Here is a 26,785-nt window from a genome sequence, read left to right as displayed (position 1 = left end):
CAGGTCATATTTGTGTTTCCTTTTTTCCTTTTATTCCACATCTCACTAGCTTCACAAATCCAGAAATAAAGCATGCGAGCATGCCACTAGAAATGAATGAGACGAGGAACAACTAAAACAAGCCCCTATTTTGGAGTATGAAACTTTTAACAGTACTTTTATGGTCTTTCAAGGTTATATCGTGAAATGGATGCAATTGAATCTGTCTCGAATTCGAAATTTTTATCTAAGGGGGTGTTTGGATCCCCGGGCTAAACTTTAGCCCCTATCGCATCGAATGTTTAGATACTAATTAGGAGTATTAAACATAGACTATTTACAAAACCCATTGTACAGATGGAGGCTAAACGGCGAGACGAATCTATTAAACCTAATTAGTCTATGATTTGACAATGTGTTGCTACAGTAACCATTTGCTAATGATGGATTAATTAGGTTTAATAGATTCGTCTCGCTGTTTAGCCTCCATCTGTATAATTAGTTTTATAATTAACTCATATTTAGTCCTCCTAATTAACTTTCGAATATTCAATATGACACGGACTAAACTTTAGCTTTAGGATCAAAAAGTGCGATGGGAATTGTTAACATGAATGGGCTACATACAGACTGGGTCTTGGGCACGCACACAGCAGGTGGATATCGAAGCCCAACGAAATCTACACCTTTACTATTATTTTTTAAGGAAACAAAAAAAAAAACTCTACCCTTCGGTCGTTCGTTGTCCTCCTACCCGTAGCCGCGCACGGCGCACCGTTTCAAAACAGAGAGGAATCCGCACGTCGTGTCTCCTCTACATTATGGAGCAGTCCCTGCCGCTCGACCCGTAAAAGGGCTGCGGCACGTACGGGGGCAGGATGGGTCGCTCGTAGCTCAGCGGCTGCGGCACGTACGGGGGCAGGGGCACGGCGGCGGCGGCTGCGGGGGTCTTCTTGTCGCCGCCGCCCTCCTTCTTGGCCTCAGCGCCGACCTGCAATAAATTCGCGGGCCCGACCTTATTGCGCAGCGCCGTGACGAGGCGGACGGGGTCGACGCCGTGGCCGACGACGACGAGCTGGTCCCTGGCGTCGCCGGCGAGCGCCACGGAATCCACCCCGGGCGTGGCCGCCACCAGCTGCATCGCCGTGGTCCGGCGCCGGGCGCACGTCATCTCCACCCTGATCACGATCTTTTGCTGCAACGAGACAAAACAAAAATATGAATCCACATCCCCATGTCAGCGTGATCATCGTCATTCGCTCCAAATCAGAACAGGAAAGAAGAACAATGGTGGACGAACAGGAGGAACAGGAAGCGACTCGTGCACCTTCATTGTCGCTGATTCTGTAGCTGGAATTGGAAGCTTTGATCGTCCCCCAATCAAATCAAAACCTGAAAATGAGGAGGAAACATAATGATTTGAATCATTCAGAATACAAGCACAAAAGGAGGAGGCTGGTTTACAACCAGGCTGCTAAAGCCTAAGGGTGCGGGCATGCACCTTTCCTACTAGGGCTCAAGCAACATACTAACTGTTAATGTTCACTGATTTTGATGTATAAATATGCAGGTACAACATGCATCTCCTTGCATTCTCTTTAAAAAAAAGAGTAAAAAGAAAAGAACTTCAAGTCTTACTGTTTCCCGCATTTATCGGTGACAGGTGTGGCAGGTTAGGCATTGGATTATTTTGTTCTTGATAATTATTGTCGACCAGAGCTTGCCCTACAAAAATGTTAAACTTTCATCCAAAGAAAACAAAACTAAGAGCATCAAACTAAAACAGTAGTATTAATATAGTGAAAGTGCCTGGTAATGTGCAAACTTGAGCGAGATTCTTTCTCAATAACATTAATTTAAAGAAATTAAAAAAGTTCTTTTCTATTTATTTTATGCTAAAGAATATGTCTCATTATATACTCCCTAAGTTTTGAACAATAGTATGATTAAATAAACTATATATATGTGTATATAATTTTTTAAACTATATAATTTTATTTTATTTAGTCACTAAATTAGCTATTCTTGCTTGCACCACCAAAGGATGGTTAATTCTAGCAGTGTCATCCTCCGGCCATATGCCAGTGACACGCCCACTCTCCTTCATGGAACCAGCGGAGTAACTAGCTAATCAGTCTCACCACATGGCACGAGGCGACTCGATATGTATTCTTATGGAAAAAATATAGACAAACGAAAAAAAAAGATGGATGGACCCAGATCAACATACAGAAACTAATCATATCATGTTAATGTGTAAAAAATAGTAGATTCTTGATTAATAGAATTTTTTTGTTAATAGATTTCATTTGTCTGGCTTCAGTTCTTACTTATCATTTTGCATGAAGGTACAGCTTTCACATGATTGCAACTTTTATATAGATTGAACAAGATTTTTTTTTGAAAAATATCAAATGTATATTTATTGCATTTACTACTAGTATGCTCGCACTGACGTTTGATAGATTTCCAGCCATTTCTCTAGCATACCACAAAATTGTAAAATGTTGTTTGCTAAAAATATATCAAATTTTTAAAACTTTTTTGTGAAATTGTGTGAATGCATGTACTTGTAGGTCAAATCCAAGTCAAACATCCATTTCTCATCTCAAATTAAATATTGGCAAATTAATTTGAGTATCTAAAATAGTTCAAGCTTACATGTACCTGCAAAATGACGATCCTTCACCCAGAATGGTTCTGATACTCCTTCTTGAATTCTCTCTTCATGGGTGCTAGCTAGCCTTACACCCAACTTGAACTTTCCAGTTCTAGCACAATAGGATGTCATCTGGAAAAAGACATCACCAAGACATGCCTCTCCATCAGCTAGAACTAAGATACAATTACCTCCTAGGACTGATGATGCTTCTTCTCCAGGCCGTGGACACACTTCGTAGCGACCGAACTCCTCTGAAGTCCAGTAATCCTGACCGTGGTCATTGAAGTCACCATGGAGAACTACGATCTGAACAGAAGCTGAAGACAGGGGACCATATGTGATCTTTATGTTGTTCTCATCGAACAAAGCAACTTTGAGAAGGTTCCCATCATCTGCTTTTATTGGATCCCTTGTGTGATAGGCCCCGCACACCTTATTCAAAAATCGCAATTCGTATTTACTGCACATCTTCCTCTTCAATTGTCGCCTTTAAAATGTTAGATAAATGAATAAAAGTTAGCAAGATGGTTATTGATAGTGACATAAAGTACACAGTACAATTTTGACAGTTCTATGTAACTGAGGACGAATTGAGGAACACACTCTTCATCTGAATCATCAGGCTCAAGTGGCTCAATGATAACACCTCTGTTCCGACGAGTCTGCATGACTTCCATTGCTATGATAGTCAGTGGGTCTAAGTGCTCTTGCATGAGGCGCGTAGTAGGTTTATTAAATTTTGGCAGTGGCATGAGCTGATCAAGAAGGTTCCAATGACGCTTGCTCGGCTCCACATTAGGCCTATCCCATACAAGTTGCACTGCAAGTGTTGTTGGGTTTGTAGTGAATCGCGTATCTGCAGAATAAAACTATAAATCAAATCATCTGTTTAATTAGTAGTAGTAGAAGGAGTGCTCAATTAATAAAAGACTATTAAGTTAACCTGAACGTATGGTTGTAAATATGATCGTCTGCAGATGGAATTTTATTTACCGCTCAAATTTTACCTTGGACATGGTTCCATTTTCTTTTTTTCTCTAGAGTATGGGTAAATGGCTAAGATATTATGTTTAAGCGGCCAAAATGAGGTCACACGTTCACATGTCAAAAATATAGAAAAAATCCACATAAATAACCAGCTTAACCCACCAGTTGTGTGAATCAGAACATGGGCATTGCCCATAAAACTTGGGTCCCTGAAAGAATCATCCACTACCAATGACGATTCATCAACTGAATAGTTATTAGAAAGATGAAAGAAAGAAAATTAATATATTCAAAATTAATACAACTAGTTGAATTCGACATTGCCGTGGATAAATGTAAAAGAAACAAGTGTACGCACAAACAAGGTGAATCATCTGCATGTTGCTGTGGATATTATCGATATTTCTGTTAGGCTTGCTCGCTATTATAAAAATGTTTGGTAATAAGCTTGTACCACTAAATTAACTTACAAACTCCTTAATTACATAAAATGAGTAAAACTGGCCTAATTAATTTGCCATGCCAGTGTGAGGCTACATTCTAATGCAGGTTTCCATTTTGACCATAATCTATTGTGTTTGCTGCTAAAAATACGATTGCATCTCTTTTACAATACTTTTATATCAATCTATACTGTTATAATTGTATTAATGGAATGAATTCTAGGCATTGACAGTAAAGATATTAGCCTATAATCTTAATAATCTACACCATTAATGCAGAAGCTATCTATGACAAGGGAGGTTCTAAACCATTTGTGATGATGTATGTAACAACAGACAAAATGGAAAGGGAAGTCTATGCGTCTGAGAGGATGGTAATGGTGAACTCTCCTTGGAAAAAGTCTATGTGATGATGGATATATATGGATGATGTATTTCGAGGATATCTTTAGAAGTTGTCATCATCTGCGCATATCTATGGATATGGTTTACGAAGATGGGTAGTTTTACTCATAGATAAAAATAATAGATCTAAACTGCTAAAACCAGAACAACAAAATTAACATGTTTTTTTAAGTATTAGATTAGAAATGTGATTCAACAGTAACACGCTCTACAATAAAAAGAAAAATACTAAACATTAGAAATCAGAGAACATGAAATTAACATTTAGTTTATCAGACATGGCTAGCTTATGAGAGCAATCATGATGAGACCATTTTGGCCTTGTCTATAGCAACACAACAGGTAAATAAAAGGACCAAAATTTGTAAGTTATGTTTTATCTGTTCAAATCATATAACATTATGGGAGATAAATCCCCATAGTTACCCACATAACCCATCATTTGTAGGAATCAAAACAGGATCACCATCCAATGAACAGAAGTGTCATACCGTTTTGTCCTGGAAAAGCTTGGTCCACCCACAGAGAATCAGGATAAGGGTATGATGTTATCAAAGCCTGTAGTTGGACAAAATAACAAATAGGTGACAAATAAAATTAGTGTGCCGCATTATGAAGTGGAAGTAATATAAAACCCTAGACCCATCTTAAGCACTCTCCTTTACGATTATTATGATTAACTGTGTATCAAAACCTAGTGTCATGATATAGTCAGGGTTGTGTGCCCTACATATAAAACTGTAGCCTAGTTTTTTAATTACTTACATTGATAGATGATTCTGTAGCTGGAAATGGAAACTGTGATCGTCCCCCAATCATACCCAAACCTGAAAATGAGGAGGAAACATAATGATCTGAAACATTCATAATACAAGCACAAAAGTAGGAGGCTGGTTTACAACCAAGCTGCTAAGGCCTAAGGGTGCGGGCATGCACCTTTCGTACTAGAGCTCAAGCAATATACTAATTGTTAATGTTCACTGATTTTGATGTATAAATATGCAGGTGAACATGCATCTCCTTGCATTCTCTTAAAACAAGAGCAAAAACAAAAGAACTGCAAGCCTTACTGTTTCCCGCAGTTTGAGTTGAATTTATCCAAAACAGGTGTGGCAGGTTAGGCATTGGGCTATTTTGTTCTTGATTTTCATTCCCAAGCATAGCTTGCCCTACAAAAGTGTGAAACTTTCATCCAAAGAAACAAAAACTAAGAACATCAAACTAAAATAGTAGTATTAATATAGTCAAAATGCCTGGTAATGTGCCTAATCAAGTTGGAGCAAGATTCTTTCTCAATAAGATTAATTTAAAGGAATTAAGAAAGTTATTTTCTATTTTATTTTATGCTAAAGAATATGTCTCATTATATACTACCCCAAGTTTTGAAGAATAGTATGATTAAGTTAAATATATATATGTGTATATAATTTTTAAAACAATATAATTTTATTTTATTTAGAGTTGGTTTCATACATTTATGGTGGAAAATAAAAAAAACTTTTCTTAGGTAGCGGCTTCACAAAATTACATTCTAATTTATATTCCTATTAAAAGTCTAGATTTCTAAAACTTACACGTGCAGTAGCTGTGTACAGATTGTAAACTCTTAACAATGTGAAGTAGAAAAGGTTCCAATTAATGAAATACTACCAACTTAAAAAAGTTTCAAACACAGAACAAGCTACCCACTTAACCCATCACTTGTAGGAATCAAAACAGGATCACCATCCAATGAACAGAAGTGTCATACCGCTTTGTCTGCAAATAGCTTGGGGCATCCTCGTCATAGCAGGATCAAGGTATGGTTGTACCAAAGCCTGTAGCTGGACAAAACAACAAACAGATGACAAATAGAATTAGTGTGCCGTATTATGGAGTGGAAGTAAAATAACGCCCTGGAGCCACCTTAAGCACGCTCCTTTACGATTATTACGATTAACTATGTGTATCAAAACCTGTTGTCATGATATAGTAAGGGTTGTGTGCCCTACATATAAACTTTAGCCTAGTTTTCAATTACTTACACTGGTAGATGGTTCTATAGTTGTAATTGGAAGTTGTGATCGTCCCCCAATCATATCCAAACCTGAAAATGAGGAGGAAACATAATGATTTGAACCATTCAGTATACAAGCAGAAAAGGAGGAGGCTGGTTTACAGGCAGGCTGCTAAGGCCTAAGGGTGCGGGCATGCACCTTTCGTACTAGGGCTCAAGCAATATACTAATTGTTAACATTCCCTTATTTTGATGTATAAATATGTAGGTGGAACATGCATCTCCTTACATTCTCTTAAAAAAGAGCAAAAAAAAAAAAGAACCTCAAGCCTTACTGTTTCCCTCAGTTTGAGTTGAATTTATCCGACACGGGTGTTGCAGGTTAGGCATTGGGCTATTTTCTTCTTGATTTTCATTGCCAACCATAGCTTGCCCTACAAAAGTGTTAAACTTTCATCCAAAGAAACAAAAACTAAGAGCATCAAACTAAAATAGTAGTATTAATATAGTCAAAATGTCCGGTAATGTGCCTAATCAAGTTGGAGCGAGATTCTTTCTCAATAAGATTAATTTAAAGGAATTAAGAAAGTTATTTTCTATTTTATTTTACGGTAAAGAATATGTCTCATTATATACTCCCCAAGTTTTGAAGAATAGTATGATTAAATTAACTATATATATGTGTATATAATTTTTTAAACTATATAATTTTATTTTATTTAGAGTTGGTTTCATACATTTCTGGTGAAAAATAAAAAAACATTTTTTAGGTAGCGGCTTCGCAAAATTACATTCTAATTTATATTCCAATTAAAAGTTTAGATTTCTAAAACTTACACGTGCGGTAGCTGTGTACAGATTGTAAACTCTTAACAATGTGAAGTAGAAAAGGTTCCAATTAATGAAATACTACCAACTTAAAAAAGTTTCAAACACAGAACAAGCTACCCACTTAACCCATCACTTGTAGGAATCAAAATAGGATCACCATCCAATGAACAGAAGTGTCATACCGTTTTGTCTGCAAATAGCTTGGGGCATCCTTGTCATAGCAGGATCAAGGTATGGTTGTATCAAAGCCTGTAGCTGGACAAAACAACAAACATGTGACAAATAGAATTAGTGTGCCGCATTATGGAGTGGAAGTAAAATAAAGCCCTGGAGCCACCTTAAGCACGCTCCTTTACGATTATTACGATTAACTATGTGTATCAAAACCTGTTGTCATGATATAGTAAGGGTTGTGTGCCCTACATATAAACTTTAGCCTAGCTTTCAATTACTTACACTGATAGATGGTTCTGTAGTTGTAATTGGAAGCTGTGATCGTCCCCCAATCATATCCAAACCTGAAAATAAGGAGGAAACATAATGATTTGAACCATTCAGTATACAAGCAGAAAAGGAGGAGGCTGGTTTACCAGCCTAAGGGTGCGGGCATGCACCTTTCATACTAGGGCTCAAGCAATATACTAATTGTTAACATTCACTTATTTTGATGTATAAATATGTAGATGGAACATGCATCTCCTTACATTCTCTTAAAAAAGAGCAAAAAAAAAGAACCTCAAGCCTTACTGTTTCCCTCAGTTTGAGTTGAATTTATCCGACACGGGTGTTGCAGGTTAGGCATTGGGCTATTTTCTTCTTGATTTTCATTGCCAACCATAGCGTGCCCTACAAAAGTGTTAAACTTTCATCCAAAGAAACAAAAACTAAGAGCATCAAACTAAAATAGTAGTATTAATATAGTCAAAATGCCCGGTAATGTGCCTAATCAAGTTGGAGCGAGATTCTTTCTCAATAAGATTAATTTAAAGGAATTAAGAAAGTTATTTTCTATTTTATTTTATGCTAAAGAATGTCTCTTTATATACTCCCCATGTTTTGAAGAATAGTATGATTAAATTAACTATATATATGTGTATATAATTTTTTAAACTATATAATTTTATTTTATTTAGAGTTGGTTTCATACATTTCTGGTGGAAAATAAAAAAACATTTGTTAGGTAGTGGCTTGCAAAATTACATTCTAATTTATATTCCAATTAAAAGTCTAGATTTCTAAAACTTACACGTGCAGTAGCTGTGTACAGATTGTAAACTCTTAACAATGTGAAGTAGAAAAGGTTCCAATTAATGAAATACTACCAACTTAAGAAAGTTTCAAACACAGAACAATTTGTATCATAGAATCTGAGAAAGAATAGACTTACTTTGCCTGTTTGAGCTGTTATGGCGCAAGTTATTTTGTCTTCCTGGCCGGTCATGGCCCCGCACAAAGAAAGGATTTGATAATCCTTCTAGAACTCGTTCTTCAGTTGGCGACACTACCATCACCCCAAACCTAACCTTCTTGTTACTGGAGTTTTCGAATATTCTAGAACCACTATGACATTTAGCTCCATGAACAAGGTTAAATCGACCGTTACTAACTATTGATTTTACTGACTGATCCACATCTCCTGTTGCCGTATTTCCACGACGTGGTTTTTTCATGTAGTACTCAAATTCCTCTCTGGACCAATTGTGTTGATTATCGTGTTCATTGAACTCTGCGTTAACGACAACCAACTCAACTGTTGCAGAAGCAAGGGGTCCATTTTCTACAGTTTGATCATTATTACCCTCAACTAGAGCTACACTTATATCTATGGTTTGCCCTTTTTCAATTGTGTCAATATTCCCAGATGTGAATACCAGTCGGTATCTAGGTGGCTGCAGTTGATTTGATTGTGATCTGTGAAAGAAAGAAAAACTAACTTATGAAGTGAAAAAACAGAGTGAAGCTAATAAACTGTTGTATCTATTCCTAGTATATACTATTAAATTATTATGATAACTTCACTATTCACTGTTGGTAGTGCCCGAAAAACAAATGATATGATGGTATGTAGCAGACAATACCTTGGAGCATCAGAAGCATGACTTGTGCCGTTAGTATGAAGCTCTGATTGTTTGCGGAGCTTCTTCAATTCTTTGCTCTGAACATTTTGATTTTCAAGAACCTTCTCCAACTGTTTGTGTATTTCACTAATGTCATCCTTATTCTGCTTCGATTGTTTGTGAAATTCCACTTTGAGTAATTTTATCATCTCTAGGATCTCATTGCCCTGAGAGCATGTTAACAGCTCCTTCAAAAAAAAGAACGGTAACTGTAGTACGATCATTGCAGTATACTGGGTATCTAAAATTCGATGCAGATAAATTTATGGTGACAAGATCAAAAGGAATCTAAACATGATGCTGGTTTTTCTTTTAAAATTTCACATTTGACTTTGGAGTTCGAATTTTCAGTGCAATTTATTTGGAGGGACGACCGGGTCGCGTTTTCCGAATCAAAAAAAGAAAAAGTTATATATTGAAGAACACTGCTGCAAAATCATGCAGTTTCTGAAGCATATTATAAGCCCAACAGGCAGGCTGAAAGTACCTCATTTTTCCTAGCATTTCCTGAAGACGGAGTCCGTCGTCTTCTACGTTTAGTTCTCTCTGGAGATGCGTCATCAGCTGAGCTGTTTGGTCCCCAGAAAGTCAGGCGAGATTTGAAGCAAGCAGTGAAATCAAGAATTGAATCTCCGACAGGCTTACCTCGCGCTCGTGGAGTAGGGGTCGAGGTCCATCAGCCCCTGACGCCCCCTTCCTTGTGAGTTTGTGATGCAGCTCCTCTTTTTTGTGATGCCCACCATCTCCAGTATCCACAACTGAGATTGAACAGATCTTTTCATCAGAAACTTAATGTATTGCTAAACCTTGGCCCAAAGATGAATACCTGGCGAGCAGATCCGCCGCCGCCTGCCCCTCCACCACCTCACTGCGAAGCAGAGGGCGAGAGCGACATCCCACTGCCGGCGAAGAACGAGCTGGTGCAGAGGGGAAGGGCAGATATGATGAGCAGAAGGGATGGTGAAGATTGGAAAAGCCAAAAATGTATCTACAGCTGGACGGAAGAAAATTCTCTGCCACCCCTCGATGGAGAGCGACCGGGCAGTGAAGTAGATAGATTGGAAAAGCCAAAAATGGCGCGTAACCGGGCCCCGCGCTGGAAGAAGAAGATTCTCTGCTTCAGCTATTCGGGAACGCCATCACGCTCATCGACCCACAGGGTATGACGGGTGGGCCACGGTATACCTGGCGGGCCACGCCCACCGCCACAGCACGGTGCGAACATACCCAAGTCTGGTGGCGGCGATGCTGCTGCCGCGACAAACCCCGCGTTCACACTTGACAGAGTCTGTGCGAAAAAATGACCGCACGCGTTCACACTTGACGCTTATCCTGCCCTGTCCCCAATCGCGTCATCCCGCCATCGACCCAGGAGGTCCCGTGGAGTCCCCGCGACCTCCACCTCAAGCCCCTGTCGTTCCTCCCGACTTGTTTTGCTCCATCGGCGCGACTCCCTTGCAAGTCCATCTAAAGTCCCGGGGTGTTGACAACAACTACTCCCGGTTGCTCCCAGTTGCGCTTGCACCCAAATGCTTCTCTTCAAATGCACCATGCATGCACTCTGTTTCTGCTTCTGCCCCCGGGGGAAGTCCGGTGGAGTCCCTCAAACCTCCGTCCGGGAGCAGCAGCAAAACGGAAAGGCTTCAAGAACACCAACCAGAGGTACCCCGTACTCACATGGCGCCACAGGGTAACTCGTGCTGAAGCCCTCCTCATCCTCCAAGTCATGCATTGCAGGTCAGGGCTAGCTAGCTTATGAGTTATGACCAAGCCCATGCCCATCTCTTCTCGAGACCAAGTAGCTAGTCAATGGCTCAATGCAACTGTGCATGCATGAAACCTTAATCGCTCGCTCTGGCTTTGATGAACCTATATATGCATGCGCAGAGGTCGACTGCATGCAGAAGCATATCGTTTTACTCTTGTTTGCGGAGCGGTGCGAAATGGCCGGGTTTTGGGACATGGTCGGGAAGGCGGCCAACCTGGTTCAGCTATTCGGAGTGGACGCCATCACGCTCATCACCATCGTCGCGAGCTGCTTCTGGCAGTTTCATGAGGTTCAGAAGGAATGCCGGAAGCTGGAGGACAGTGTGCGGATGCTCCGGCTGCTCCTGCTCTCGCCAGCCGGCTGCTGGATCATGCAGCAGCAGAACTTCGAGCTGCTGGGGCATCTCGTGACCAATGCACTCATGGATGCAGACGACCTCGTCCGGTCCTTCTGCGAGAGCACGCCGTCTTTATGTGTCCTGAGGGGCAGGGGCATGTCCAGGCAGTTCCGCGATCTGCGCAACAGCATCGACTCCTACTGTCACATCATCCTCTCCATCATCGTCGTCGTGCAAGACAACCCTCCTCCTCCTCCTCCTCCTCCTCCTCCTCCGTCGTCGCTTGTCAGGTGATCAGATTTTCGCTCCGATATCCAGCAGCTAGATGTTTAGTTACATGTTCAGAAGACACAACAACGTCGTCGTACAACACTGGCAATCTGAACTGAATGCTTTCATAATTCATTGAAATGCAGGGCTCAGGTGAACCATGTAGGCGTGCCACCATCCCCCGGGGATTCCACGTCGTCATCTACGGCTGCTCCTGATCACACTCACATCATCGACATCAATGAGTAGCCAGCAAGCCACATCATCTATCGCGTGGGGAAGACAAAGATGGAGGTGCTTCCAAGCGGCCTGCCTTGGTGGAAGCAGTTCAGGGTTTCTGGACCATGTCTTCGAGCTGTTTTGCCAAACAATTTTCAAAAATGGCTTCAGCTTCACCAGAGAAGCTGCTTCACCAGAGTAGCCACAACCCTGCCAAACAGGCCCTTCCTCTGCACACTTACAGAATTCATGCTATTGTTGTCCATTTCATCCAACATTTCAATATCTGAATCATCTGAAATAGACCAGACTTTGAAGTGGATAAATCTGCTTTTACTTTCTTTGAAGTGAATGGACCAGCCTTTCGACGGTTTGTAGCAACATCAACTCTTGAACTGTTTATCACCATTCCATTGGAGCTGCCATGAGCTTCACTCTTTGTCACCTCTAGGTCGTCCCAGCCTTTAGTAGCCAATGAAGACAGGAATTCTTGGCCACAGTTCTCCACGGTAAGAGCATCTACCAAAACCAAAAGCACCATCGATTCCAACATTTCTACTCCTCATCTCCACCAAACTGGAGATCCAGTGATCCACCAATCGGATGGGCACCACCACCCCAGCCAGCAATGCCAACATGAACCCCAATCGAACAAAAATCTCTTGATAACTTGTTGCTGTGCTTAGCGAGTCAACAGAGTTGTGGCACCTCAAGAGGCCATTGAAATGAACGCATTACAATCATAAGTTGTGGCACTTGTTTGGGCTCTGGATGCTGTATATACAGATCGAGACAGGTGTGACCTGACGTGACAAGTTCATCTCTAGATCCTGTGGGAAACACCCTTCAAAAGCTCAAAGCATCACTGACAGTATGGCCATGCCTGATTCTCCCAAAACTATGTCTTCAGGCAGTTGTCACAAGGGCTTGGACCATCTCTGCACCTTTGCCTGTTGTAGTGTTCACCAAAGTGCTCCAGCAGGGCCTGCCTCCGGCATTCAGTCTGCAAGAAAAAGGGAAATGATCACCCATATTGTTCAGTTTAAGCACAACTTTTGACAACATAGTGTACTGAACTGTAGATTTACCTTCAGCTTACAATATGATTGCATCTTCTTAGCCTGCTCCATCGCCGCCTTGAAGCTCTGGCTGTTGAAGTTGTCCGCGTTCCTCAACATGCACACAATACGGCTGAAGTCTTTCTTCTGGTATAAGACAATACAGTGTGCCGGAAGGTCGTCTCTTCCTGCCCTCCCGGACTCCTGATAGTAGCTTTCTATTGATTTCGACATGGTGTTGTGGATGACAAAGCGCTGCATGGTGAAGATATTAGCGTGACAAAACTTGCAGAGACCGACAGAGAGAACACAGACAGAGGTATACGCAAACAAAGGCTGAAAACACGTACCACGTCAGGCTTGTCGATCCCCATGCCAAAGGCTATGGTAGCACAGATGACCTTAACCTCCCCACTGTGCCATTTTTCTTGGACACTGGTTCTCTGACGAGCTGCTAAGCCGGCATGGTAATATGCACATTTGATCTTGTATTTCTCCCTCAAGAACTTGGCAGTGTCTGTACACTCATTCTTCGAGAGACAGTACACGATGCCAGACTTGTTCATGATGCGCTCTTTCAGGAGATCACCCAGCTGCTTCTGGGCAGTTTGTCTTACCGATCACCTCATAGTTGAGATTTAGTCTATCAAAGCTCCTCTTGAGAATTACAGCATTTGGTATCCTTAAAGCACCAAGTACGTCCTGCAGATTCCATCAACTTAACAGTAAGCAATTTGTGCAATCGTACGCAAGCTGTAGTGTGAGAGAGTGCTTTATTATGTTAAGGACAGATTCAGTTGCTGTTGCAGTTAAAGCCATGATTGGGACCCTAGGGAAGTTCTGCTTGAGGCATCCTAGACCGCGGTAATCAGGACGGAAGTCATGTCCCCATTGACTGGTTTAGAAACAAAAATATGAACTACTGTCAGGATATAGCCGCTTCCTTCTAAAACAGTCATCACAGATGCTGAATTTATGTATTACCTTACACAATGTGCTTCATCGACCACAAACCTTGCTAGCAGTCCCTATTCAAAGACATTTATATTAATACCTTTTGTCAGCTAAACTTAAATAAAAAAAAGTGTATCCTCTGCAGAAGTAGAATTTAATTTTTTTTTCGAGAATACGCAGGAGAGCTGCGTACCTTTGTATTAAGAAGAATGAGTGGAATTGTTACAACGCGGGCCTACCGGGCTCACGCACACGGTTTTGAAATGTAACTTGAGCTTACATGGCAACTTATTTACATCCGTTTAAACACAAAGGTTAGGGTAAGAAACCACTAAGGTACCATTGCTTCAGCGTCGTCATGCTGTTGTCGCGGCCACTGGAACATTGCTAAGTATTTGGCTCCTGCCGCGCACCAATCAGCAGTTTGTTCTCGGATTAGCTCAGTCCGTTGCAGAGGATTTCTTTTTGGGGCTCTATCAAAGTTTCTGTCGTTGCGCTGTTTCCAAATTGTCCAGGAGATCAACATAAACAAGGAGTCCATCCCTTTTCTTAGTGATATGCTCATGGCTCGCCCCTTATGCACCCAGTAGTTCGTTAAAGAGGTTTCAGACAGTGAGGTGGTGTTCTGTATATGCAGCACTGTCGAGACGATGTGCCAAACCTCCTTTGTGTAAGGGCAAGCAGCTAGCAAGTGCACTGCTGTTTCTAGCTCCTATTCACAGAATGTACACTCCGCGTTTCCCTGTAACCCATGTCGATGCCTTCTATCGGTCATCTAGAACCACTCCTTAATTGCCAACCAGATGAAAAATTTCACTTTCATTGATGCCCATGATTTCCAAATCAGCTTAGCGGCAGCGAACTTTGTGGCTCCAAAAAAGAAGGCGCGGTAGGCTGAACGAGCAGAATAGACTCCAGAGGCGTCCCATCTCCACAAGACTCGGTTTTCAACTCCCTGGATTAGATGAACATTGGCTAGCTTGTGCCAGAGAAGAACATGTTGTGTAAGAGCAGGCACTGTAGCGCATCCGGCAAAGTCTAGAATCCATTGCTTCTGGTGCAACGCCTGTGCGACCGTCCTTGTTCTTTTCACCTGCGGCGTGATCAAGTTACAGAGATATGGTGCCAGAATAGAGGGTGAAGATTGTCCTAGCCAAGCATCCTGCCAAAAGAGCGCTAGATTGCCGTCCCCAAGCTGTATCTGAATGGAAGCCTGGAACATGTGCTGAAGAACAGTGTCTCGGGCAAACTCCAATTGCAGGTTCTTCCAAGGCCGGTTCGCGTTAGTCTTCTTCAGCCATAGCCATCGTAGACGGAGGGCGAAGGATGCCAGCCTAAGGTCCAATAGACCCAAGCCGCCATAGTCAGTAGGCCTACAAACTGTTGGCCAGGCAACAGTACAGTGAGCACCTAAGGCTTTTTCTTTGCCAGTCCACAGGAAACCGCGGTGCCTTTTGTCAATCTCCTCTAGGACCCAGTCTGGCATTTTCAATGAAATGAGTGTGTGAATAGGTATTGAAGTCATGATCACCCTAACTGTCGTCAGTCAGTCGGCTCTGTTCATCAATGGCGCCTTCCATGTGGGCATACTAGCCGTTACTCGGTCGATCAACGGTTGGAAGTGTGCCTTCCTTAATCTTCCAACTGTCAATGGTAGCCCCAAATATTGAATGAGAAATTCAGAAACCCTGGCTGGCAAAATTTCAGTGATTGCTTCAATCTGTTGTCGAGAGCATGCTATGGGCGCCACCAAGCTTTTCTGAAAATTGGTGTGCAGGCCAGACGCATTTCCAAAGAAGAGTAAAATTTCCCTAACCGTGACCATGTCCTGAATTGTGGGTGAAGCAAAAAGGATCATGTCGTCTGCATATAAAGAACATTGGTGTTGTATGTCATGATCGGCCGGTGCAGCCAAAACACCTTGCTGGACTGCTCTTTTGAACAGATGGTGCAGCATCTCCATCAGAAGGATGAAGATCATGGGGGACAGGGGGTCCCCCTGCCGTAGTCCCCTCATATTGCGAATAACACCTCCTGACACTCCGTTGACTAATACCCTTGTAGATACCCAATCTCGAAATTTCCCCCAAAACCAAGGGCTTGCAGGACCTGCAGCATGAACGGCCAACAAACCATGTCAAATGCCTTTGAGATATCCAACTTGAGCAGCACAGAGGCTTTTTTCTTCTTGTGTAATGATCTAGCACCTTGCTCTACAAACTTGAAACTGTCATGGATGGGTCCGACACGAAGCCGTTGGGCGGTGCCTGCGGCAACGGTTCACTCTGCAGCTCATCGGGGAGCGGCAGCTCGCTCAGCGCTTCTCCCACTGCGCATATCCTGGGCCTTCGCTGGTAGGTTCGTAGGGGCAGCGTGATGGGAGACGCCGCAGCAGGATATGCACGCGTATCTTCACACTCCCTGGAAATCATGGCGGGAGGCAGTGTACAGGAGGCTTCAAGCTTCATTGGGTCCCCTCCGTGTTCCGGGGCCCAGCGGTCAGGGAGGAGCAAGGCATCAGGTGGTAGCTCCTTGCGTTTAGGTACCCAGGTGCGGCGTTCCCGTGACCCCGCCTGCCGGGTTGGCAGCTGAACAGTGCTGCGCCGCACGGCATAAACAGTGCTCGGGAGTCGCGCGCACGCCCCCGTCCCATCTCTGCGTGATGTTGCCAGGGTTTCATGGCGGGACACCTTCTCACCAAATTTCTCGGCACCCAGGTGCATTGACCGGGTCAACCGCACTGTATTGCTCGCCGTGGACGTAGCGGCCGTAGCATTTTGCCGGCGGCCGTTGAATCCACCATGGGTAGGGTCTTGAGGAGGGTTAGCCGACCGAGCAGCAGGATGGGTTGCTGCGATCGCCCGCGGCGTTGCATGACGCAATGGCGGCGATCTCGCGGCGTTCCTACGACTCGGGTTGGCGGCGAGCTCATCGTGTGGCGGCGAGCATCCATCCTCGACCCCCATCGCCGTGGGGAAGCCATACAAACGCGGTTTGAAGCCCTGGGACTCGGCATATTCGCGGTTAGGGTCGCCGTCCTGCCCAGAATCGCCATCGTCAGACGGCGGCGACAGCCCAAGTGGTGGTGATGGCGATCTTGAGCTGAAATCCGCCACATGTCGGAGGTGAATGAGCACACGGTATCCAAAGACTTTTTTCTCCTTGAGATAAGGCGGCAGGTTCCCAAATACTCTTTGCATAACTGGGTCATCATAAACGAATTGTCGTTCGTGCTCCGCAATGAGGAGCGTCTTCCTCCGCGGCAGCTCGCGCGGATCGTCAATCCAGGCCTGCACTCTCAGCCTTGACATGTCCGAGCGCTCATCGTCAGGGGCGGATCTAGAACGGAGGGGCGGATCTAGAACGGGGCTGCGCCCCGGGCTGAGCTGTTGAATCACACCTAAAATAGTCTAATTTTGTCTCCTAAGCCTCATTTTGTTAGGCTAAACAGCATATAGGTTAAAGGGACTCCATGATCTCGCCCCGGGCTGCAGCCCGGGCCCTGGATCCGCCCCTGCTCATCGCCAACTTGATCAACCGTCTCCACCCAGCAGGAGGAGGAGAGTATGTTCCGGGCAGTGCGCTTACTCCAAGCGTGCGCCGGAACGCCTTCGAGCTCAAGAGTGACGCGGAACATCAGCCGTCTGGCGTCGGCCCTCACCAAACGAGTCCAAGGCCTAAAGAAGAGACGCACGCCGCTAACGGGGACACTCCCAGCCTGCATCATCGCGTCGCGCGCTCGCTGGGAGGTGAAGGTGACGAGGAAGTGCTCCGGCCAGAATTGTCGGACGCTGAAGTTATCGGCGTCGGCCTCAGGCACATCAGCGATGGCGCGGTGCATCCCGTCCAGGGGGATGGTATGCGGAGCCCCGGGGGCAGTTGCCAGCAGGGCCAAGCGAAGTCTAGCCTCCTCAGCGTCCATCGCGTCGTCGCGGGATAGGAAGCACGTTTCCTCTGCCGGACGATCAGCAGGGTTGCCCGGAGGTGTGTCGTCATCGAACAGGGCCTCCGTGTGCCGATGTCGTCGTCGTCGGATCGAGAACCTGACGGCCCTTCCCACAAGGGCGGCCCTGGCAGGCACTGACCGAGACGTGGAAAGGCAGCGTCGCCGGCGGGAGCCTGTCCGGATCCCGTGACGGGGTAGGTGCGCCGCTTATCCCTTGGTGCTGCGCACCCGACGCCAAAGATGGCCGGGGCAGGCGGGGAAGGCGTGCGTCCCTGGGCCGCAGAACCACGTGGAGTGGGGGAGGGGAACACTGGCGCGCACGGACAAGGCGGCGGCCACCCCCCTCCGCAGATGACGCAGAACTGGCCGGGCTGCGCGGCCTCTTGCACTCCCTAGCGAGGTGCGAAAAGCTGCGGCACCTGAAGCACCTCGTCGGCAGCCTGCACTGCGCAACCAAGTGAGTTTGGGAGAGGCAGTTTAAGCACTTCCCGGTGAGCCCTCCGGGATTCGCCTAACGGGCGGCCGCGGCACTGACGCCGCAGCGAGATGTCGCTGGGCCAGCCGTTGCCTACGCCGCCTCCTGGACCTAGTGTGGCGACCTTCCGCCTTCGTCCAACCATCTTCGTCTTGGTCCTGGGCGAGGTCGGGCAATGCAAGGACCGAGCGCAGCCGCGACCGCTCGGCAGTGCACTCCGGTCGGCGAAGGGGAAGGCCGTGCACCAGGGTCGTCTGGCCGCGGCGTCGCTCAGGACGTAGGCCGGGACGGACCCCAGTGCGCAAGCCGTCAAGCGCAGAAGACCTGGCCTGCCCGCACGCGGCCGTCGCCTCGTCGACAACCAACGAGAGTGGAGGGGTAGGTTGTGCCATGGTGGGTGGGGAAGGAGCGAGGAGGAGAGCATCTCGGTAGGAAATCCGCGCCGGCGAGAAGCACAGCGACTCGACGTCGGAGTCTGATTCGTCGTGCCAACGAACCTGTTTTCCTCTTCCGCCTTGTGTCCCGCTCGGGTAGAACGGCTCGGCATCAGGGGAGAGGGGTGAGCGGCTGGCGCCGGAGCTGGGCTTGGTGGTCGCCAGTGCCGGAGTGGCCGCCGGCGAGGGGTGGTCGTGGGGACCGGGAGCGTGGGAGGAAGCGGGAGAGCGGACGAGAGCGGAAGTAGAATTTAAAAGATGAAGTTTCAGACTAGTACCCTCTGATCTAAGCCTCTCAGGATCTCCATAAATGTGTAGTTCGCAGCAATTCTTTCTGGAGTAACATACAGAAGTTTGAAGGATGGCTTGACAGATCTGCAATGAGATAATCAGATCATGACAGTATGTCATGCATACAACAATATGTGATTTGTTTCGTTGGTGATTAGGTACTCTGCAGGACGACAGGAAATTCCAAAGGAAGGTACATTATAGATCTAATCGCGAATGTTACAGAGACCACATAATGTTTACCTGAGCTCTTGGATTACTGCAGATGCCTGAGCAGGAGTTTGCTGAGAATTTAAGAATGCTGCCGGTATCGCAAACTTGTAGGTTAATGCCACAATCTGATCCTGGATAAGTGACAGCAAAGGGCATACAAAAACAGTGACGCCTGGGTGCAATGTTGCTGGAAGCTGCAAGAACAGTAATTTCGATGAAGTGTTCCAGGTCCTGACACCAACCAATAGAAAGAACAATGCTGAACAAGAACGTTGAATTAGCTGACCTGATAACAAAGACTCTTCCCACCACCAGTTGGCATAAGTATGAAACAGTCTTTATTATCCATTGCAGACCAGCAAGCTTCATACTGCAGAGGCCTGAAGCTTTTGTTGCCAAAGATGACAACATTAGCAAAGTTGACATCGTCAAGACAGCTAAGCTGTTCATAATTCAGAGTTTCGCTCTTTTGATGAAATGCAGCTGGGTGCCTCTCTCTATTTGAAGTGGGAGTTGTTGACTTGTATCTGTTGGTTCCCCTGGTCACCTTCAATAGGAAAGATAAATATGAGCAAAAAATAGAAGAAGAAAGGCAAAAGGCCACGTAAACTTGTTTGAAAGCACAGAACACCATAATTGCATGTTTGGCATCTTGTATGAATGCAAGGCTCAATCGTCTTAAGTTATGGTATCACCTTACGCAAAACTAAAATAAGAATGGAAATGACTAGTAGAGGAAGATCAAGATAAGTGGCTTACAGTAGACTTTGCCGACCTTCGGCTCTGCATTCCAGAGTTTCGAGATTGTGCCTGCCTTTGAGTACTGGAAGAATTGTTGCGAAGGTTATCAATTCCATCCCCCATGTCAAAATCTGAATCATCTGGGGGAAAATCGAAAGCCTCCAAATCATCAGGAGCATGGCGACTAAACGAATCTGCCTCTCTGACGGTACGACAACTGTCCATAGCAGCTCCTCCATTACAGTCAGGTACATTCTTCATCATCATATCATTCAAATTGCCACATGCTTCGGTCTCAATCCCTTTCAAGTCGTCCCAGTCATCAGTAGGTTGCGTAGCATCAGCCAATGAGGCAAGGAAATCATCGCCACAGTTCTCGACGGTAACCAAACCCATGCCATCCTCCCCTGCACCAGAAGAAGCAACCATATCTCAGTGAGCAGACAATCCCAGTAAACATTACAAAAACAAACCATGAGAGCAGGTTTGCAGATTCAACAATGTAAATGTGAAACAACCTTTCTGATTGCCCCTGAAGTAGTACAGTACAACTTTCTTTTTGTGAAAAGAAAACTGAGAAGCATAATGAAATATTATCATATTCCTAGCCACCACACATAAAATCGACACACTGATTCATACAATCATACTCACTATGGACGATGGACGCAATATTCTAAAGGTTTAACGACTCCTCTTTTCCTCAATATTTATAGTCAATATTTCATTATGAGGATAGTGTTCAAATACCCCCAAACAGTTCCAGCAGTAAATCAGTAATGATAATACTGAAAACATAATCACATATTTAAAAAAAGGTTCATACTCATCACTGGAGCAAAACTGTATAAGAAAAAAGGTTGAACAGCTCCTCTTTTACTGAAACTATAAACAGCTCCTCGTCTCCTCAAACTACCAGTCCGACCACTGTTTCACTAGGGGAAACGAGGCAGAGAAACATCTGGATCTCAGCCTCCTCAGGAGGGTCACGGAATTTTTTTCCCTCCAGAAGTGATTGATGGCCAGCCGCAGAGGCACAGGCAGCCCGGATAGGAAGGGGACCAGCCGCGGGCACGTACCGTAGACCTCGAGGAGGCGGGCGAGGCAGCTGGAGGCGACGTTGCGGTCGAAGCCGCAGTCGGCGGCGAGGTCGAGCAGGCGGCGGTCCTCCCGCTCCCGGTCCCTCCGCGCGCGGTCCATCGCCGGCGATTCAGTGGCCAGGGTCCGGGCTTCCACGCCGTCGGAGCGGAGGTGTGGTGTGGGGAATGCGGGGAAGCGAAAGTGGCGGGAACGGACGGGTGCGGCGGCGCGCTCTGTGAGTTCCGTTCCGTAGCGGGTTGGGTGGGGGTGGGGCTGGGGCTGGGGGTGCTGGGCCTGGGCCTATGGATAGTTAATATATCTTTGATTCGCTAGCAGCCCAACGAATATAGCCCAAAACAGCCCATGAAGAACAAAAGCAAAGTCCGGAGGGAGCCCGTTAGTGGTTTCAGGTAGGCAAGCAGCAAACGGTCAGAAGCTCATCATCACGTGGCACACGGATGCAACTTTTTCTTTGTTACGTCATCTCCCTAGTTAAAGCCGGTGATATTTACTTTTCTTTTTCTAAAATAACATGAGTAAACATGAAGCTATTATTATATTCAACAATTTGAATAAATCGAATAAATCGTTCCGTCTCAATTTGTTGTGTTGCCAACATTTTTTTCTGTGAACGTGTTCGGCTGCGTTACTTAGGGGGTGTTTGTTCGACACGTGTCAGAGTTGGCGTCAAAAGCGAAAAGGAGATGGCCGATGCAATCAGCCAAAAAGGGATCGGCCGATGAAGCTACAGCAGGATGGCCGGCGGCTGATGCAATCAATGGGGTTCAGCCAACGGAAGCTGAGGTGGTCCAGCCGATGTGTCGAGGTGGGCCTGTATGGGCCAAGGCAGGGTTAGCCCGTAGAGGATTGAGTAGAATCCGACTCTGGTGCGGGTTCCTCTAGTATGTAGATATTTGTTGCTTTTAAATTAGAGATAGGATATCAAGTCGTGTTCGATCAGGAGACGTGGTGTAATAAGCTAGAAATAGGCGCCCCGAGGGGCTTGGAAAAAGAACGAATATCAAATCAATACAAATCTACTATTTTCATGCAATTTACTTTCGGCGACTTCGTCAAGATCTTTTCTCTTTCACGAGTTCGTGCAAGTTGGTAGGACTGCATCAACGTGATCTTCGGCCAATCCGTAAGTTCTACTTCTCGAATAACATCTAAGCTTTGACTTCGGGCGCATTGCTGTCTTTTCGTTTAGATCTATTCACTAGTTATCGATACTAGTTAGAATTTCAAGCTTCTTGTTGTTTTAACTTTTATCACCAGTTATCCAGCTTGAAACACGTGTGATCGGCCATTTATCTTATCATCATATGGCCGATTAGATTTGTTTCGAGTGTTGTTTCCGTAGCATTTGTTCAGGTTGTTTCGCGGATTTCCTTTACATTTACTACGCGATCATCGGCTGACCATAGCCAGTCGTCTATTCCCTATCGATCACTCCGCCGATAACGTCCTTGAGCAGATCGGAAATCCAGCCGATTGGCTCTGAGCATTTGACACGTGTTTTTCCTTGTCAATCAACAGGTCTTGACTGGCACGCCACGCGAACCGCACCAGGACGATAACCCAAACAGGAGTTAAGTAGATTCTCTCGAGCCATGTGTCCGACGTGACGTTCGGGCCCACTGTCCGATTTTTACGCCAACACACTTTTGGCACGTCCAATGGGACAAGAACGAAGATCCAACATGACCAAGGGAAAAGCCGCCGAGGTCATCGACCCTGAAGCAGTTGCAGCCGGTGAAATTCCGGCCCTGGCGGGAGGAACAGAAGCATCCTTTTCCTTTTTCCTTTGCACCTCCAAGCTGGAAGTTTTCAACTTCGCTTTCGCCACTTCTCGTGCAACGACAGCCTAACCAGATGATGACGCGGGATCCGTCTCAACCTTTCTTTTCTTCTCAAGCCCCCGACCACTCCCGCGACGACGCCTTTTACCCCTGACCTCGGCACGAGGCGGCACAACAAAGTTGAACATTTCCAAGATACGATTTACCCTGCGGTCATGCTTAACAACCGTCTTCAACGACTTCTCCTCTGGCTTCGAAATTGGCCCAAAAATCTCGCAAGCCCGCTGCTCCATCCCCTGAACATAAGTAACCGGATCTGCCCTCTTCAACCTCGGCATCAATTCAAGGATAACACAGCGGGCTGCTTTTCCAGGTCACACACCTCTTCTCAACCCTGAAATACTTAGAGAACTCCGCAGAAAGAGGCCAGACGGTAGTGGCGATATACTCCTCCACCAGGTCACGACCAGAAATGGAAGATGATGCAGCTCTGTACGTAGCCTCGCATTTCCGCACTGCCGAGGACCTCGTGAACGGCGGAGTAGTAACAACATCCAGAGGATTGATGAGAGCATAAAAAGGAAAACCAGTCCTCCCGTCCCCAGCCATCTCCACTTTCACATAAAACCAATAACCAAGTCAATCATCTTCCCACTTGTTCCTCTGAGCAAATGATAATTCAATCCTCGGGATATTCCTCCTCTCATTCTTCCTCCGAGTGGCAAAAGTACAGCAACCGAAATGATTCTCGTACACCCTGTTATCTCCCTCGAAAGTAACCTTTTTCTTCTGAATATGCAATTCATACAGCCGGGCGAAGTCATCGACATCGATACACTCGCCAAACGTACGCTGCACCCAGTAAAACTTAGACAGCGCAACAAAAGAGTTGGGTGTCAACTGATGCAGTTTCACCCAATAACGATAAAAAATAGCTGATAGACGACTGTCACATGGAAACCGGAGCCCCGCAACAAAGAAATCCTTGAAGACAACAGCCTCGCCATATTGGGGTTTCGGAACAATCTCATCGCCAGGAGCCCTTCCAACACCCACTGGAAAAACATCTTTCTCCTCATAAGTTTTGATATCCTCCTCCGTCACCAGCGACCTCCCAAACTGCATGGTAGGAGTGCAAGACTCTTTCCCAGGCACGAGGTCAGATACGTCAGCCTCAACCTCGTCAAGATCCTCCTCCCCGCTAACCACCTCGTCACTAGCACCCTTATCCGTCTCCAAAACAGCTTCGCTGCCCCCCTCTCTACCCCTCTCCTCAACCTCACCACTTCCACCCTCCGTTTCTTCCCCTTCGTCGTCACTTGACATAGACTCAGACGAGTCACTGCTAGATGACCCCTCGCCAACGGCGGTCAGTGCAGTCGCAGTATAGATTCTTCCCCCAGATCGCTTAGACTTGCCCTTGTTGAGTTCTTCCTCCTCAGATACTTCCACGATCTCCACCGACTCGGACAACGAAGCTTGGCTAGCCTCTTCTCCAGGGCCAGCCTGGATTGCGAGCTCCTCTGAAGACATTAGGCGAGCGGTTTGCCTAACACGAGCCACCTAACCGTTAAAAAGGAGCAAAAATAATGAAACTCAAAAACTAAGCTACAAATAATTACTCATAGTAACTTCGCTACCTTTAGCAAGTGTGAAGCCGAAAACCGAAGGCACACCGGCTCAGCACAGCAGCGGGCGAATACGCAACGAAGCACCTAAGGGCATGTACAACCCACAGATAGGTGTTCGTCTCTAAGGGCCTCGAATCTATCATACAGATAGGTATAAAGACAGATCATACAATCCACAGACAGGGGGTCCGTCTCTATACTGTTTAATGCTTTGCATGTAGCTAGGATCAACTATAAATAAATTTTTGTATACCATTATGTGGCTATTTGGTAGAAAATATATCAAGGATAAATAAGAGCAACATGATTACAATATTTTTAAAAATCATCAATATAATAATTATATTTCATATAGATGCAACGTCTTTTATCTAATTTCCTTTGTTTCCGTAGCGTTGCCATATGTGCTCGATTAGATCCTTCTTGAGTTTCCTATGTGTTGGTCGAGCTTTGATAGTGGAATTTCTACGAAGTACCTCTGCGAAGGTAGGATTAGGGTTGTCGCTTGTACGCACTTCAGGTGGGAGCACTATCGTCGCACTTGGATTCTCATTCAAATCCAAGACTTCTCTAATTGAATCCTTCTCATCTTCCACTATCATATTGTGAAGGATAACACAAGCTTGCATTATGTTGATAACGTCCCCCTGCTTCCATAACCTTGCTGGTCGACGAACAATATCAAAGCGTGATTGCAGCACACCAAATGCGCACTCGACATCTTTCCTCGCCCCTTCTTGCATCAATGAAAATAATTTGTCTTCCGCCAACTGAGGGGCCGTCACTGTCTTCACAAATACTGCCCATTCTGGATATATTTTATCAGCAAGATAATAACCCATGTCATATTGTGTACCATTTACATTATAGTGTACGGCAGGAGCTTCCCCTTTTATTGTTTGAATGAACAGTGGTGACTTGTTTAGAACGTTTATGTCATTCTGAGACCCGGCGGTACCAAAGAAAGCATGCCATATACGAAGATCCCGAGTTGCCACCGCTTCAAGGATCATAGTAGGAACGCCTTTATCACCACGTGTGAACATGCCTGCCCAACCTTTCGGACAATTCTTCCATGCCCAATGCATACAATCGATGCTTCCCAACATTCCTGGAAAACCACGAGCCTCATTTTCTACTAATATTTTTTCCAGTTCATCGCTTCTTGGAGGGCGGAGATATTCTTCACCGAATGTTTCAATCACCCCTTCAGCAAATTTTCCCAAAATCTCCAAACAAGTGCTTGCAGCTATCTTTAACACCTCATCAAGTTGATCAGCCGAGCTTCCATAAGCTAGCATCCTGATAGCCGCGGTACACTTTTGAAGCGGTGAAAGTCCATTCCTACCAGTAGCATCGGATCTTTGGGTGAAATAAGGAGACCAATCACTGAGTGCATGCACGATACGTAAGAACAATGGCCTATTCATCCTAAATCTCCTACGGAACATCTCATCGGTGTAGATAGGATTTGCAGAGAAGTAATTAGCGACAAGATCATCATGAGCTGCTTCTCGATTCCTCGATATGTACCTGCGCGGTCCAGTTTGTCGGCGACGGCGAGATACTGCTGATGCTTCTCCATCGATGTAGGCCTTCAATTCCTCTTGTATCATATCTTCTAAGATTTCATCCTCCGCTAGCATATCTTCTACGGTGAACACCTCTGCAGGATCAAAGTCCTGGGCATGTTGCACCTCAACTTGCTCCATAGGAACTATCTAGAGTGGAAAATGAACTGGTATGCGGTGATCTGGTCTGTGGTGGACTGGTGCCATTTTATAGTATGCGGTGAACATCTGTACGGTGTATATTCACATTCAAATGACATGTTCACATTTAGATAACACATTCACATTCAGATAGGTGCACATTCACATTCGGATGACATGTTCACATTCAGATTACACATTCACATTCAGATAGCTCATCGATTCATATTTAGATAGCACATTCACATTTAGATTCAGATTCACACTCAGATACATGTCCATGTGCGCTAGAAGACCTTCACCCTTTCTGACAGAAAATAAAAAGATACATGTCCATGTGCTCTAAAGGAGATGACATATGACTCTAGTGCACTCATAGCAAATGTTCCATCAGGCCATGACCTCTCAGCAAAGATTCTTACAACATTAATCTA

General features: G+C 45.3%; 4 protein-coding genes across 10 annotated transcripts; 1 reads left to right on the top strand and 3 right to left on the bottom strand.

The window, feature by feature from the left end:
- Nucleotides 1–525: 525 nt before the first annotated feature.
- Nucleotides 526–10,405, bottom strand: LOC101785879. 7 transcript variants are annotated; one of them, XM_004979896.4, is made up of 19 exons: nt 10,247–10,405; nt 10,066–10,178; nt 9,908–9,989; nt 9,382–9,629; nt 8,691–9,214; nt 8,051–8,149; nt 7,760–7,821; nt 7,486–7,558; nt 6,808–6,906; nt 6,501–6,562; nt 6,227–6,299; nt 5,547–5,645; nt 5,242–5,303; nt 4,968–5,034; nt 3,245–3,497; nt 2,647–3,128; nt 1,618–1,704; nt 1,307–1,371; nt 526–1,174 (listed from the first exon to the last, which is right to left on the bottom strand). In XM_004979896.4, exons 2-19 carry the CDS (start codon nt 10,161–10,163, stop codon nt 794–796), a joined length of 2,916 nt encoding a protein of 971 aa, XP_004979953.1. In that variant the 5' UTR covers nt 10,164–10,178; nt 10,247–10,405; the 3' UTR covers nt 526–793. The 7 variants fall into 7 exon arrangements, with proteins under 7 accessions (XP_004979953.1, XP_004979954.1, XP_004979955.1 ...); XM_004979897.4 differs by having other exon boundaries at nt 9,382–9,608; XM_004979898.4 differs by having other exon boundaries at nt 9,382–9,587.
- A 558-nt stretch (nt 10,406–10,963) lies between these two features.
- LOC111258301 (protein MID1-COMPLEMENTING ACTIVITY 2-like) lies at nt 10,964–12,313 on the top strand. Its single transcript, XM_022829451.1, has 2 exons — nt 10,964–11,815; nt 11,942–12,313. Exons 1-2 carry the CDS (start codon nt 11,238–11,240, stop codon nt 12,042–12,044), a joined length of 681 nt encoding a protein of 226 aa, XP_022685186.1. The 5' UTR covers nt 10,964–11,237; the 3' UTR covers nt 12,045–12,313.
- Nucleotides 12,314–12,782: 469 nt separating this feature from the next.
- On the bottom strand, nt 12,783–21,326 carry LOC101759852 (ATP-dependent DNA helicase Q-like 1). The gene is given in 11 exon segments (XM_022829353.1): nt 12,783–13,017; nt 13,103–13,327; nt 13,423–13,681; nt 13,683–13,776; nt 13,855–13,967; nt 14,057–14,100; nt 19,160–19,256; nt 19,416–19,579; nt 19,672–19,932; nt 20,145–20,533; nt 21,206–21,326. Coding segments are annotated over 11 exon segments (1,872 nt in total). The 3' UTR covers nt 12,783–12,912.
- Nucleotides 21,327–25,010: 3,684 nt separating this feature from the next.
- LOC106804486 lies at nt 25,011–26,069 on the bottom strand. Its single transcript, XM_014805659.1, has one exon. It carries the CDS (start codon nt 26,067–26,069, stop codon nt 25,011–25,013), a length of 1,059 nt encoding a protein of 352 aa, XP_014661145.1.
- Between the last annotated feature and the right edge of the window lie 716 nt (nt 26,070–26,785).

The sequence above is a fragment of the Setaria italica genome, chromosome VIII (genome assembly GCF_000263155.2).
Source record: "Setaria italica strain Yugu1 chromosome VIII, Setaria_italica_v2.0, whole genome shotgun sequence".
Lineage (NCBI taxonomy): Eukaryota > Viridiplantae > Streptophyta > Magnoliopsida > Poales > Poaceae > Setaria > Setaria italica.
The sequence above is the reverse complement of the archived record's forward strand: the minus strand, read 5'-3'. Positions and strand labels throughout refer to the sequence as shown.

Coding starts and splice junctions, on each gene's coding strand:
- LOC101785879 (XM_004979896.4), bottom strand. CDS start 10,163: ATGGTGGGCATCACAAAAAAGAGGAGCTGCATCACAAACTCACAAGGA. Junction 9,990..10,065: donor CCCTACTCCACGAGCGCGAG/GTAAGCCTGTCG, acceptor GGGACCAAACAG/CTCAGCTGATGACGCATCTC. Junction 8,150..8,690: donor TAACAGCTCAAACAGGCAAA/GTAAGTCTATTC, acceptor ACACTTTTGTAG/GGCACGCTATGGTTGGCAAT.
- LOC111258301 (XM_022829451.1), top strand. CDS start 11,238: ATGCAACTGTGCATGCATGAAACCTTAATCGCTCGCTCTGGCTTTGAT. Junction 11,816..11,941: donor CCTCCGTCGTCGCTTGTCAG/GTGATCAGATTT, acceptor ATTGAAATGCAG/GGCTCAGGTGAACCATGTAG.
- LOC106804486 (XM_014805659.1), bottom strand. CDS start 26,069: ATGAATAGGCCATTGTTCTTACGTATCGTGCATGCACTCAGTGATTGG.